Source organism: Geospiza fortis, unplaced genomic scaffold (genome assembly GCF_000277835.1).
Source record: "Geospiza fortis unplaced genomic scaffold, GeoFor_1.0 scaffold165, whole genome shotgun sequence".
NCBI classification, from domain to species: domain Eukaryota; kingdom Metazoa; phylum Chordata; class Aves; order Passeriformes; family Thraupidae; genus Geospiza; species Geospiza fortis.
This window is the reverse complement of record NW_005054442.1, coordinates 1705152-1720235: the sequence shown is the minus strand read 5'-3', so window position 1 is coordinate 1720235 and position 15084 is coordinate 1705152. Positions and strand designations below refer to the sequence as shown.

At 37.7% G+C, this 15084-nt stretch overlaps 1 protein-coding gene across 1 annotated transcript in view; it reads left to right on the top strand.

Moving 5' to 3' along the window:
- Positions 1-2: 2 nt before the first annotated feature.
- LUZP2 (leucine zipper protein 2) overlaps positions 3-15084 on the top strand; it is a 148570-nt gene continuing 133488 nt past the window's right edge. Inside the window, exon 1 of the mRNA XM_014309621.2 lies at positions 3-135. Within this exon, the coding sequence (XP_014165096.2) occupies positions 74-135 (62 nt within the window). The 5' untranslated portion in view covers positions 3-73. The remainder of the gene's footprint in view (positions 136-15084) is intronic.

Below are 15084 nucleotides of genomic sequence, written 5' to 3'. Positions count from 1 at the left end.
GCGCGAGGCGAGGCTGGAGGAGACGTGGACGGAGGCGCTGTGAGGAAGAGGAGCAAACAGAAGGAGGGCCGGGATGAAATTCATCGCTGCTTGTTACGTGCTGCCTCTCTTCCCTGCTCTGGTCCTTGGCACTAGGTGAGTACCGACAGCTGCTTTCCTCAGAGTGCTCCTGCTTTGTTTCCTTTCTCGGGTTCAGTGCTTGGAAGATAAATAATACAGATTTCAGGTCTTGCTGGGGTGTTAAGTTTAGCGCAAAGATCGTCTCTGATTCTTTTCTGTCTCCCTCCCGCTGCTGATCGTCTCAAGATTGAATGTTCTCTTGGTGGTTTTTTGTTTGTTTGTTTGTTCGGAGTTTTTTTTGGGGTTTTTTGGTTGGTCGGTCGATTTTTGGGGTTTTTTTTATGCTGGGAAGGAGATGCTCCTGTATAATTTGACCCACAGCTTTGTGGAGTGTAACAAGGCAGTGACAAATTAAGCTTTATATCTAGAGCAGTTAAACCAGACAGACTCACTGTAAAGGCAAACAGGTGAAACTGAGAATTGCTAACGTTTTCCCTTATAGAGTGCAAAACACTTGAACAATCTCATCTCAGGATTCTATATCTGAATAATGACCAGGGACTTACTTTTTTACTGTAAGATATTGTAGTGTTATCTCAATGCCAGTAAGTGTATAAAAAGTTGCTGCAATCTAGAATAATTCCTTTCTGTGAAAGTGAGAAAATATGAACAAAATCTATTGCAGCTAAAAAATAAACCTGATCTGAGCATGCAGTGTTCTGATAAGATAATGTGTTCTGCTCTCTTGCTCAGAGAGAGTATATTGTCTGTGTTATCAGTATAATGTGTTCAGCAAAGAAAAGGTAAAGCTGAGACATGTTATCCCATTGTCTTGATGTACACAGATGAGAAATTAATGTTGGGTACAGAGCAGATCTATTATGATACTGCTGTTGACACTGCTCAACTTCCAGTTCCTTATCAGTAAATCAAGCTGAAATTTTGACTATGGTATTTCTCTGCTGTGTTGGAATAATAACACAGAAATAAGTGTGTAATAAATAGTTATGAGAATTTAAAGCATGTTTTTGGAGGATATACATGTGTACATTTTTCAGGAAAATGTGACTTTTTCCTTTATGCTGTGTCTCCTTCTGTTAAATGCGCATCAAAACAGCCTTTTGCAGAAGCATTGCGTGTTTTAAGGCTTAAAACATAAGGTGTTCACTGAGATGTAAAAAGAAAAGAAAAAATGTGTGCCTGTTACATAGTCAAGTAAGGGACAGCAGGAGCTGCATACACAGGCAAATAATAATTGAAAATTTCTGAACAGGAAAATGTCTGAATGCAGGGAGAAATCAGGAAATTGCTTCACTTATCCAGTAACTTCCTTACTTCAGAATGGGGTTTTATTGGCACAAGGAGGTTGCTTTTTTTGGTAACATTTCTGGTTTGGGCTTCCACAGTGCTGGTCCATATGAACCATGCTGATGTGCTTTGGAATATGGCCCTTGGAGGAATATATTGTGGTTCAACTCTTCTGATTTAATAAAAGGTCTAAGGAAACTTTCACTAGCAGTCATGTGAATTAATTTGGATTAATAATTTTATGCTCATTAAAGAGTGATGCATCCTTGGAAGAAGAGTTAAAGTGGAGAGGAGACACCAAACCAGCTTTTGCAGATGCAGGTTTGTATCTTGCATGAGCTCATGCAGATTAACCTAAAAGAGATATGGAAAGCTTAAAAACAGCCTGAACATTCATGGGAGTCAAGGTGTTTAGTGTAGAGCCCTAAAATTGAGTCCTTATCTTCTTGAACAAATGTTACCAGTGTGAGAAATGAAGCATAGTTAATTCTGGATAGTTGTCAAAAAAACTAATGAATTCAAATCCTCCCTCAACTTTCAAGAAATAGTAATAAAGAATACCAAGAAGTTGAAATTGGCATGTGGATGCTAATTATGAAAATCATAATTCTGAGTGTGTATATTTTCGTAAGAGCACAATGTTGTGGCCTGTGATGGTTTATGTTCTTATGTAATTGAGAGATGAAAATGATCAGTGGGAGAGAAATTCCAATCAAAATTCCACCCCAGTATAGCATGTGTTGCAAAGTGAGTTTTGGTACCAGATTGGTCATCCCATTACGAAGGGGGCTGAAATTCTTTTGTAGAGTTGGAGATTTATAAAAGTTCTGGTCTATTCTCTTTAGCAGTCACTTGGTTTTTAATTGGCTGTGGAGGAGATAGAGTTCAACATTTCAACAGCACACAGAGGAAGTTTCAAAAATGTAACGATGTCAACATGCCATTTACTGGGAAGAGATTATGCTTTAATCTCCTTCAGTAGAAGGCAGTTAATACTTGTTGTAAACCTATGCCTCATTGGTTGGTGGACTCAACAAGGCAGGATTGCAGGACTAGTTTTTCTTGCAAAAAGTCGGGATACAGTATCTTTCCATGTGAAATTGCTTAGCTAAGGCAAAAGATTAACTTTGCAGGACAGAGTTTTCCATCATGAGGATTTATTTTTGTAAAAGTTTGTACTCTGTTTCATACATTGGTGCTGAAATGAGTGAACGCAGTATGTGTTGCAGAGGTGAACAGCTCATGGATTTTTGTTCCTTGTCAGGCAGTGATGCCATCCTTTTTGCATCATATTATGGTGATTGTTTTGAAAGATCTCACATGTCTTCAAGCCTAATTGCAAACAAATATGAATGCATGAGTTAAGCAATGTGTAATCTTTTCTTACTTGCTAACACTGTTAAGAAGAGGAAAGTACGCAGCTATCACCATTATTTCATAATTGTATGTAACTTCTTCTAAACTTGGTCTAAAATCACATGCATCAATCAAATGCCCATAAAATTACAGAAAGTTCATGATTTTGAAGTGAATGATCTTTTCTGCATTATCTAAACTGGATTTTGGTATGGCTTTGGGACACAATGATAAGTCTGAATCATTTTTCTGGTTCGTTGTGGTGCCAAAGGGGTCCTAGGATTGAATTGAATTTGTCTATCCAGTTAAACATGTGTGTTTTGATGGTGTAAGCAAAAATTACTGCTCTAAAATCAGTCTCTCAAAATGCCAAGAGGAACATTTTTGAAGATTATTTTAGCTTGGTAAAAAAATATGAAATTGGTGTTTTCCTGTCCACTTTTACATTTCCTTTGGCACATTTAATGTGATAGATGTGATAAGCTGATTTTTTTCAAATGACGCTGAAGACAATAGAGGGTTTAATATGACATCAGAAATGAGTCTCGCTGCCCTGAGGAGTTCAGGGAGTAGACACAGTGCCCAGTAAGCTCAGGATCTTCTTCTGTGGCCACTTGCTTGCTTTTGTGGCCCCAGATACCTGAATAGTCTGACTGGAATGCTGCTTGTAAAAGGGAATCTTACATGAAGGCAATCATTGGGGTCAGTAACTATGGTCTAGATGATCTTGTCTAGTGAGACCTCCCTACTTTTAGCTAAAATGACAATTTTCTGAATATTATTTGAACATTACTATTGAAATGCTGTATACCAATTTTTTTTGTCTGAACAACAAAATACAACTATTTAGAAGAAGCCTGATGTGAAACAGAGCTTTCCTTTTCTTTTTTCTTTTTTTTTTCTTTTTCTTTTCTTGTGACAGCGCATTCCTTTCTGTCCACATGTGAAATACGACAAAGATACAAGACACTGAATAATTTGATTGCAGTAGAATGCTTCGTAGCAGAGAGCAGGACCATAAACACAAGAAGATGCACTTCAATAACAATTGTAATGTTTCTACTACAGCAACTCATTAAATGAATGTAAAACAACAGGGCTGTAAAAGGCAGCATTTTTTAATTGTGGAGAAGTAGCTGGTGGTAACTTTTTTTCTAAAAGTACAGTTCATTGTCAGTCTTACTGCACTGGTGTTACAAAGCAATCTGTAATACAGTGGCTTAAGAATAATGCATCTTCTGGTTTTTGTAGCAGAGTAAAAGTAGTGTGGTCATTTCAAGCTGTTTAATGAATTTACAGGTGTTGATCTGGTATATGTCTATTGTTGGTAGTGATAAAAAATGATGATTTTGCTAATTAAGCTTGAGAATGGTTGAGCTTTCCTTGGATGTATTATTTAGGTCAGCTATTTTCTTTACATTTGTTGGGTTTGGTAATTATTTTTAAGGGACTTGAAAATAATTTTTCCCTCCTTTCAGATAAAGGTGTGTAAATAACTCAGCCTGTGTCTTGAGGAAACTATACAGAGGAACCTGTCCAATGTTACTGTACTGGCATGGAAAGTTGAAAATCCTTGTTTCTAGTTTTTAACATCATTTTGGTCATAAAAACATCATGAGATGTTGAAAGTAACTGTTTTGAATTTAGACTGATATGAGAGCAGATGGAGCCTTACTTTATAGACTTTAAGTGCAGTTTGAGGCTCACTGAATGTGAATGCTCTTGGCTGTGCCCATGCCATTGGAACATCCTGCCTGGCAGGAAGCCAGAACTGATTTTCACTTGGGAGATCTCACACTAAGGTCCAGTAGTGTCCCTTCTCTTCCCCACAATTGAAGATTAATTCTGCACAGTGGTAGTAGGCTACTTAGTTAGGAAGAAATATGATACCTTATTTTGCTGTAGGTTCTTAACATGCTTTCTGAATTCTTTCAGAAATGCAGGGGTAATAAATATCATTTTTCTCCTGCACAGAGTTCACAGTTTTGTTGTCTAAATTTTCTTGGCCATAAAAGCTTTCTGATTTCTATCAGTGTGGATGATGATGCTTGTTTGGTTGGTGGCTTGTAAGGATTTATATTTGAGGTACAGATGTGGTATTTAGGATGTGACATGTGGCTGTACTATACCTGTAAACTATGTGCTTTTGTTGTGGACTGTATTTAAATATAATGGGTGCTTAAACCAGTGGTGCAACTCCATAATTTCATGGAATGTGTTTGGCTTGATGGCTTTATTTTGATGACTTATAGGAAAGTGCCTAACACAGCAAACTAGAAGCTACTTGCAGCCTGCTGCCAAGGGAACAGAGAAAAAGGCATTGGCAATATTGATGGTGCTCCATATATCTAAGATCATGAACCTAAACTAAAAATCCAGACAAAAAGTCTCAGTTTGGCTAGAAAAAAAAAAGAAATCTTCTGTGATGTTGGAATTCTGCTTGTTATGCTATATATAATGCATTTCTGCCCAAGAGACTTGCCATGGAGTTACTTTTGACATTTTAGTGTATTCTTTAGTGTTTAGAAAAATTAGAATGCTGACACTTTCCTGTGTCTCATTTATTACTTTACAGTCAAGACAGAAGATAAGGATATCCTAACCTAAATTGTAATCCCTTTTTCAGTGAGATTGTGAGCTCAATATTATTTTCTCTATTTAATAGAAAACTGTTCACAGACAGTATTCCTTGTCATGTACCACTCTGCAGACAGAGAAACCTCATTTATGCCACTCGTCAAAGCAGTGTTTCTTGCCATTGTCTAGTTTTGCACAATGGGTGTGCTGTCTGTCTTTAAGGGTCAGATTGTAAATATTCTCTGTTCGGAAGTCAAGTGATGTGTTTGTTGGAAAGGAAAAGAAAATTTTCATTTCATCCTTCAGTATTAATATTCTGCGAAGGTTTAAGATGTGTATTGTTATATTTGCTATTTCAAACGCATTGGAGGGCAAGTACCTTTTAGAAATACTGAAGAATAAATATGATATTTTATCAAATAGCAGTTTTTATGTGCTTCTGTTATTCTCTTTACTCTTTCCTTATTCGCTCATCTTCCCATTTACATAGTTCTGGTGTTTTTTAATATTTACTTTTACTGATTTTTATCTTAGCAATATTTTTGTAGTGTTCCCTCTTTTTCTGCTGTATTTGTAGATACAAACAATAATTCAGTCAATCATTAGAGAAATCAGTACATGAATCTTACAGGCTGAAGAAATAGGTGTGTACAGAATTTATTGATATCTTCCTTGTTGATACTGATTAATTGTTTCTATGGAAAAAAGTAGAGAAATATCAAAAAATTCTGGTGGATTTTGCCTTCACGTGCTGTCTTAGGAAGAAAAGACTCATTTGCTGCCAGCTAGTGTATATTACCCAAAGTGCTGGTTTTTCCAGTCATTTACATAGTCTTGTTGTTATTTTTGAATGGTCATATTTAGTCAATTTGTGGTCAGTTTCCTTGCAGGAAAGAGGTAGGTTTTCTTTGTTAACTATGGAAGTGGAAAAACAAAGTGCTTTGGACAGATTGAAGCACTTAGAAAACAGAGCATGTGTTTGCTGAGTCACATGTAATTTTAGAACTAAAACCTTTCCCTTTTAGTTGGAGATGGAACTGCAGGAGAATATCTTTCTAATGTCTCCATTTAAAAGTCTTCCAGGCCACCACACTTCTATCCATGACCCAGATATATGCTCTTGCTTTGACAGCATCAAAACACCTCCTATGCAACAACAGGGAAACAGGAATTTATGGAAACTGGGCCCAGTCTCTGTAACTTCACCACTGTAAAATCATATATAAACAAATAATCAGTAGTTTTTATGGTGTTTATATAACTTCTTTTGGTGGTGGGAAGGGAGACAAATTACCTGGTGTACCTGGTAAACAAAGTCGTTTATTCATGCTTTATAGTGTTTAATTCTCTATGGTTGATGCAGTTCTTCAGGTGATTTGTGTTTTTGTTTATATGAAAGACTACAGAAGTAGGAGCTGTGACTTTGTACCTCAGAATTGCTTGGTGAACCAAGAGCAGCAATAAACCCAGCAATTACGCTATGCTCAGCATATATGCATCATCCTCATCATGTTTGGATGGTTTTGCACCCATGTGTTTGTTTCAGGCTAGTCTGTGGCAATAAGCATGGGGAAAAAAAACTGAGATTTTACTGAAATGTGGAAGGGAAAAGAAAAAAATATGTGGAGGAATTGAGCTGACAAGACTGAAAAGCAGCAGCTGTGCTCTGGTAGCATTAGATTGTTAAGGAAGTTTCTTCCTCCTGAGGCAGTGTAATGAAATGTGTGCTTGATGGGCAAAGAGAGACTGTCTCTCTTGAAAATGGAGAAATAAAATCAATTTTTATACTGCTTCACTTAGATTTTTTTGTTAAGAAGTATTTTTCAGGATGGGGTGAAACTCAGCAAGGGTGCAATATGTTTAGGTGTTTAGCAGCTGAACCTTTGAGATGCTGTCTTGAAACGAATCAGTTGATAATTATTTGTTGTTTTCAGTGCCAAAATGTCCAAAATAGCCACTGTATTCGTACTGCTTGTCAATGGCTGGCATAGTCCATCAGTCCTGCTGTACTTCTACTCCTCTGTTCTATGAAGAGTACAGAAGCTCCTGTTATTTCCTCGTCTGAAAATAGATACTATTGATTTTTTGTTGGTTTTGATTTGTTTTCTTCCCCTTTCTTTGAACAGAGCCGATGTTTGCCAACGGACCAGATATTTTTGAGGGGCTTAATACCTATAATCTGCAATGAAGTGTGCTGAAAGAGTCCAATCTGATGACTTTTGAATTTCAGGAGACAGCTGGTTAACTGCACTAACCTTTTGAAACTCTGAAACAAGAGCTATATTCTTTGACACTTAGACTATTCTTTAGGTGCCGAATGGCATGGGGGATACCAAATAGCTGTGATTGTTAGGAATCCATCCTGACCTCTTTTAGAAAGTTTAGCCTTGCAGCTGTCTTCATTTTACTCTCAGCTGAGGGATAAGATCATTTGGCTCAATGCAAAGGGTAAGGCTTGGGTAATTAATCTGTAACCATGGTGCCTCAGTGACACAGTGGAGTGAGGAAGGGGCAGAACCCATTACAGCATTGCTGCTTTCCTTCTGTTTCCTTAAGCATATTTCATGTTGCAATTAGTGCAGCCTATGCAATTTAATTTGGTGAGAAATCAGTCTCAAATACCGCTTTCTGTGAGGTCACTGCATTCATATATAAATATATATGAATATATGAATACATAGGCATTCATACATGAAAAAAACACTGTCCTCAAGTGCATAGATAGTGAATAGAGACTCATCTGCTTTTTTGTTTACTTGTAAAACCACTCTCTGCTCTTCAGTACACAGATGTGCTGTATTTGGCTTGGGAAAGATCATGAAAGCAGACATTTAATTTAATTGAATGTATTTCTTTTACTCTGTTCCCATTTCAAGAGCTTCTTTGGCACAAGGGCAGACTGTTGTCTGTTCCTGGGCGCAGAAAGAATTAAAATGCTGTAAAAATTAAACAGTAAGAGCAGTTTTAAAGAAATAATAGTCAGTCCATTTGACTCGGAAAAAACCTTGCATTTCTATCGGTTTAAATGTCACTGTATGTAGTGTTTCCAGTTGCATATGTACCAAAACTGACAAAATTTAAATAGCTTCTGAAAAGAACTAAGTGTAGCAGAATTAAGGGTTTAAAGAATATCTGTGTCCTTTGTATGAGGTGACTACTGCATCACTGGCTTATAAAACATAATTTGTAACTGTTTAAGCCATTCCCATCAAATAGGTGATGTACAGAAGTTGATACTGCAGTCAGGTTTAAATATTTCAGTGTTCACTCATGTGGTGTGTTTCTTTGCTGCTTCATCTTGCTGTGGTAATGTCACATGTTAAAATGGTACTTTTAAATTTAATGGGAAACTGTTCCCAAAACTATTCAGTAATTACGGAAGTGGAAATTTTAGCACACTAGATTAAACCTGATGATACTCACTAAAGTTTTATTAATAAATTACACAATTGGCATGGAAATTGGTATGTTGGTGCCTGTCTTACTATATAAGCACGTGGGAGTGTGGTAAGATGGAAAAAAGGGGAAGGGGGGAGCCTGAGCTTGATTAGGGGTTACCTTTCTACAGATAGCTCTAGGGTGGGAAAACCTAAAGTTTCTCACCTTCTGTTCAAGTTAGTCCCCATACTCAGGCTGTTCTTTCAGATCTTTCTGGAAATGGGTCAGAGGGCTCCAGAGGTCTTTGGTGGTCTTGATCCCCACCTTTATAGTCTGTGCCCACTTCTTGGCCTCATTCCTTCCCTTGAGCTGCATTGTGCTTATTTCCAAGAACTAGAATAAGGATGTTTGTCCTGGAAAAGTGCTGCCTTGCCTCTGCATGGCCCCCTTCTCCAGCAGCCTCTTTTTCTTTCCCACAGTGTGTTGAAACACACACAGTAAGCCACCTTTTGGGATTCTACACAAGGTCATGGGAGTTTGCCTCGTTCAGATGATGTGTAGCCTTGAGAATATTAAGTGGCTTGGCAGGATTGCACTAAAGTAAAGTAAAACTTGAATAACAGCCTGTAGCTTTAAATCAATTATTTGATTACCTTCAGTGATTACTAAATAAATCACACATTTGATCCCTTCATAATCAATGTAACATCCATTGAGTTCATGAATCCCCATTGATGAGCAATAGAACAATATCCTAGAATCTTCCTTGCACATGTGAAAAGAAAATAAGAAATTGGCATTCAATTTAGCAGCACCTGAACCAAGACAACACTCAGATTTTTTTAAAAGATATAATTCTTCTCTTATTTAAATACAAGAGAGTTACAGACTTTTTTTGTAAAATTCAGCTTGTGATATTTAGCTCTAATTTCTCTAAAATAGCAGATCTCAGAGTAAAATCTTCTTGTGTGAAAGTTGGCTTTTAAATTTTTTTAAAAATTTGCTTCATATTTAGATCTTTGAAGATACATTGAGTGAATTCTAGTTTTTCTTTCTTTCTTTATAGCCTTTATATTTTGTTAATGCGCATCAGATTTACTACTCACTTTAAGGTTCAAGAAACAAGAGTAACTGTGGAATGCACAATACACAGATCTGTCTTTTTTTGGTCAACATGTTTCTTGTTTTACAACCAGCTAGCATATTTACTCGAGTTCTATGGGAAAAGTTCATGCATCTTGTTTATTTCATTCTGGGGAAATAAGGAGAAAAGGGACACTCTTGATAAAAGATTTTGTCACTTGTGTTATGGAAGTACTCCTTCAGGCTTTGCCCTCTTCCCATTTTACTTTTAATGTTTGGTATTCTGAAGGATACTGTTCTTCAGCAGTTTTATAACTTTTTATTTGTGTAGGGAGTACAAGAGTTAACTGTCCCAACTTTATGGCATCCCACTGCCAAACACGCAAAAGCTCTCAGGTATACAAACCTTTCTAACTTAGCTCCTTTTATATTTCTTTGAGAGTCATCTTATTCTGGGAAATAAAAGGCACTGTTCTTCCAAGTTTGTGGAATTTCTTTTGATTTTCTGAATGATGTTTATGAATATTTTGTGCTTAATGGGTACCTTAATTTTGCCCTTAATTCAGTACCTCAATGGGCACTGAATGGGTGTTACAGTAGTTGCAAGACACCTAGTGTCCCAGGTACACCTTTAACACCCGCAGTTTATTTATTAATTTAACATTTTAAGCCTTTGTTTTAGAAGTTGTTTTTGCTTTGTTTTTCTTAACATTTTCTGTTTAGAGTGGTTCATAGGATATTGCTAGCCCTCTGCATAATATGAGTAGGGGAAATGCCAGCGCTCATCAAATTAGTACTGAGCTTAATCATGTGCCTTCTAATATGCTAAAGTGAGGAATGCAGCCATGGCAAGGCCATATTTCCATTTCTCTTAGAACTCAACAGGCAAGGCGAAAAAATGGTTTGTACCTGTAAGTAATAGGGCATTGAATGTCAGTAGGAAGAGTTGCACATCATACCCAAAGGATGTTTCTGTTGAAAATTGAATCTGGATATTTAATGTTTAGATTGTGGCAGAATCTGTGCCAGCAAGAAAAGAAGAAAATTCTGCCCATACAAGACCCACTGTCTGAGGTCAGTGACATGGTTCCCTGTGGAGGGCTCCAGCTTGGAGAAGGAGCCATCCCTGTTTCAAGGAAAAAACCCAATATGCTAAAAAAGGCTACAGATGCAATTGTCAAACTTCTCCATATAGCCTGTATAATTTCCCAGTAACAGTGTAGATTTAGCCCTGTGAAATTGCTACAGAGGTGTCAAGTACAGGGGGGGAAAAATAGCAAAGCAATCCAGCTAGTACTTGTGCTATGCATTTAACCTGTACAGCGTTCATGGAGTAACGAGGACAGCGTAAGGGTTTTAAATAAGTTCACCATGAAAAAGTCTGGCTTTTAAACTCAGGAATCTGACAATTTTTAAGCCACCCACTCTTCTGGTTAGTTTTAATACCAGCAGTCAGAAAGGATATATTTCCAGGTTCGACTGCTATTGAAATTGCACGTGGAACAGTGTGCATTAAATGGTTTCTACAGCAGGAAATGGAAAAAAGCAGCACCATGAATTGGGAATTTACAGGCTGCTATCATACAGAAGAGTATCTCAGACCTATTTTTTCAGGGTTTGGGCATTAATTAGGAGATTTTTGGTTTTGGACTTTGTGTATGGTTAGCAATCTTTGATGTCAGGAGATTGACTTTAATACGTGCAGTGTATATAACTGGCTATTTGTTCTAATGAGTGTAATAATTAATTTTCTTATTAATTTAAAATCATGACATAGGTGTCCTTCCAATAGAAATAAGAGAAAGACAAAATGTGTGTAATTTTTTTCCCACTTTCGTACATTCTAATGTCATAGCATAGCTATTTCTCATCTCTTTCTTTCCAAGTGAAAGTCAGGTCAGTAGTTAAATTTGGCTTGAAAAAAAACATTAAGGGAAAATGTATCTGTATATTCTTGAATAACATGACAGTAAATCATTATATGATTTAATTTTAATTTAATTTTATAATAATAACTTAATTTTAATTTAATTTTATTATATAACTCTTTAAAGGACTATATGAATCAGACTTCTTGCTGCATTCCATTTCAGTGTTGACTTACATGGTACTGTATACCAAACTTGTTACAGGTATGCCTACTTTGTCAGAAAGATACTCAGCTAATAGCTGGGCAGGGGGTTGACTATAAAATTGAAGTCAAATTGAGGTAAGACTTCAGGTTAAAAATGAATGGCAAAGAAAAAATATTTGATTGTTTTCTCAATATTTTTTTAATAGAATATTCAGCATGGCACAATAGTATGTTATTTTTACTTGGAATCTTAAAAGGGTGTGCTTAAATTTATTGCAACAAGCTATGTTATTGACTAAAAAGAAATAGATTTGTTTTCTTCTCTTCAGAAATTGCATTTCCAATTTAGAAAACAATTCTTTTTACCAGTTGAAATGAATACTCATGTTTTAAAACAGTGTAGGCGGCTTTTCTACCCTGATCAAAATATTGAAGTATATCTAGCATGAGTAGACTAAGGTGGATGCCTAGTGAATTAAGAAATATAAGAAGTGCAAAAAAAGCTAGCATAGATTATTTCTATAGCTTTAAAATGCTCACATTTATTTTTCTAAATAATCTGTTGGATACAGGTATATTGGATGATCTAAAAGGATTGTACTATACTGATTATCAGGACCACTGTCAAAACAAACAGCTAACCTGATTTTACTGCTTTTCATGCCTCTATGAAACTTCTATCCTTGTACCTTTAGCAAACAGGACTGTTACTGAAGAAGCAGGTAGAAGTGATAGAAATTTGGAGCATACAGGACTGTGGAGGCTGTGGACAGCATTGCAGGTCGTTATTGTGGAAGTAGACATTGCTGCAGATCCCAAGAGATCTGAGGCAGGAGACATCCCTTATTCATTGTTACAGGAAATGCTGCAGTGTATTTTATAATTCCCTTTAAGAAATTTATTTCATGTATTTTTAGCAGACTAAAAACTTTTAATTTATGTAAATTAATCACTAGTTAAGCAGAATCTTAGCCGACTCTATTGAAGGGCTCATAATACGCCTGTTCACAATTGCAGGCAGGAGCAGCATTATGTGTAGGCAAGTATGTGAGAACCACAGATAGAGGCAACCAGCAGGTTTTGAAAAGACAATTCATATTGTCATTAAACAAAATGAATAATCATAAAACATGAGTTAGATGTTTAATTTCTTTTCTTTGACTTAGCTTTGAAGAGTTGATTTGGAATTCAACAGAGAGTAAGAGGATTGCTTTTGTAGAAACTGTAGGATGAATTAAAGTCCTTCTGTTCTTTTAATGGCTTGTAAACCATAATTCCAGAATCAGAGTGTGTAACAAGCTATTTGTACAGTCATTAGGTAACTTACAAATTTGATATGCTGTAGTTGAGATCGATTAAATTAGAACTTTTTTCTAAAGGTATTTCAATGTAGACTTTTAGTTTTGTTTGATTCTTCTCTTGACGTTATTGAATAGAAATGCTATATGATGTGCAGTGGGACATGATGCAGTTGCCATCAGAGAGGTGTGGTGGGATGACTTACATGGCTGTAGCTCTGCAATGGATGGCTGCATTCAGACAAGCAAGGAGAGGCAGTGGGGTGGCTCTGAACATGAGGGAATGTTTTGACTGCATGGATTATAGGAGTGAGCCTCTGTAAGGATCAGTGAGAATGCTAGCAAGGCAGATACCACGATTGGGAGTGTGTTATGGAACATCCAACCAGGATGAAGAGGGAGCTGAACTATTCTGTAAGTAGCTGGCTAATGTTCCATGATTCCTAGCTGTTTTTCTTTTGGGAAGCTGTCTTGGGCACAGTGACCCTGAAATGATGGCTTTTGAATTGTGGGGAGGTAAGGAAGGGCATCAGCTAAATATCTGTCTTGGACTGCCTTGTTGGGGTACCTGTTGCCTGTTCCCCAAATTCTGGGCCTCAGACTGGGCCCTCCCAGGAGGCTCCCCTGCCGGGGGAGACCCTCCTGGAGTGGTTTTGTGTCAGGAAAGAGAGACACACTGGATTCTTTTGGTCTTCAGGTTCTTGTTTATTGTTATCTTATCTAGAGTTTTGCATGCTGTCCGCACCAGGCTCAGTGTATTGGAAAAGCACCACAAAAATGGCCAACAATCTCTTGTTACAAGGTCTTTTAAAGCTAAACTATCCAATTAAGAACTGACACCTAGATTATTTTCCCTTTTAACCCAATAACTGATCCCAAAGAGCTGCAATGGGGACTTTTCTGCCCAATTACAAAATGCCACCCAAACCCATGAAGAAGAAGCAAGAAGCAGCATGAAGAAGAAACCCAGGATGACACCCTGTGCCCTCCATCTTGCTTCCATCCACAATGTACTAAAAATCCCAAAACCTACATTTCTCACCCAGTGATACACCTACACTGCTCTCTATAATCTATTGCACACTTTTGTGGATTCCAACTTTTGTGGATTCCAGTCTATCTTGAAGTCTGGGAAACTTACTCCATGAATGAGGGTCAAAGTCAGTGCTGCCCTGGGGGTCAGGGCACCCCAGAGCAAACAGAGAAATATTCCCAGTGCCCTGGGTTCCCACACTTTCTGAGGGTGGTCTTTGGCCTATTCAGGACAATGGTTTGGAGAATCCATTGAGAAGCAGTCCTTAATAACAAAGAGGCCCAGGAAAGCTAGAAAGAAATACTAAGGAAGAAATCTTAGAGGTGCAGGAGCAGCCTATCCCCATTGTGCTGCAAGATGAGCCAGCAGGGAAGAAGACTGGCCTGGCTGAACAGGGAGCTTTTGCAGGAACACAGGGAAGGAATAAAAAGAGGCTTAAGACTCAGAAAGAGTACAAGGATGTTATGTCGTGTAGAAAGAAAATCAGAAAGTCCAAAGCTCAACTAGAACTCAATCTGGCCACCACTGTAGGAGATAATAAGAAGAGCTCTTGTAAATACATTAACACCAAAAGAAGAGTCGTGGAAAATCTCTGTTTTCTATTGGATGTGGAGGGGGAACACTGTGACCAAGGATGAGGAAAAAGTTGAGGTACTTAACACCTTCTTTGCCTCAGTCTTTAAAAGACCAGTGTCTTCAGGGCAATCAACGCCGTGAGCTGGTGGGCAGGGCCAGGGAGCAGAACAGGCCCCCTGTAATCCATCAGGTTGGGTGGGAGTGCTGATCTGCAAGAGGGCAAAGGATCTGACCTGGACAGATAGACAGACTGACTGACAGAGGCCAGTGCATGAGGTTCAACAAGATCCTACAGCTCCTGTGCTTCAACCACAAGAATCCGTCCCAGCACTGCAGGCTAG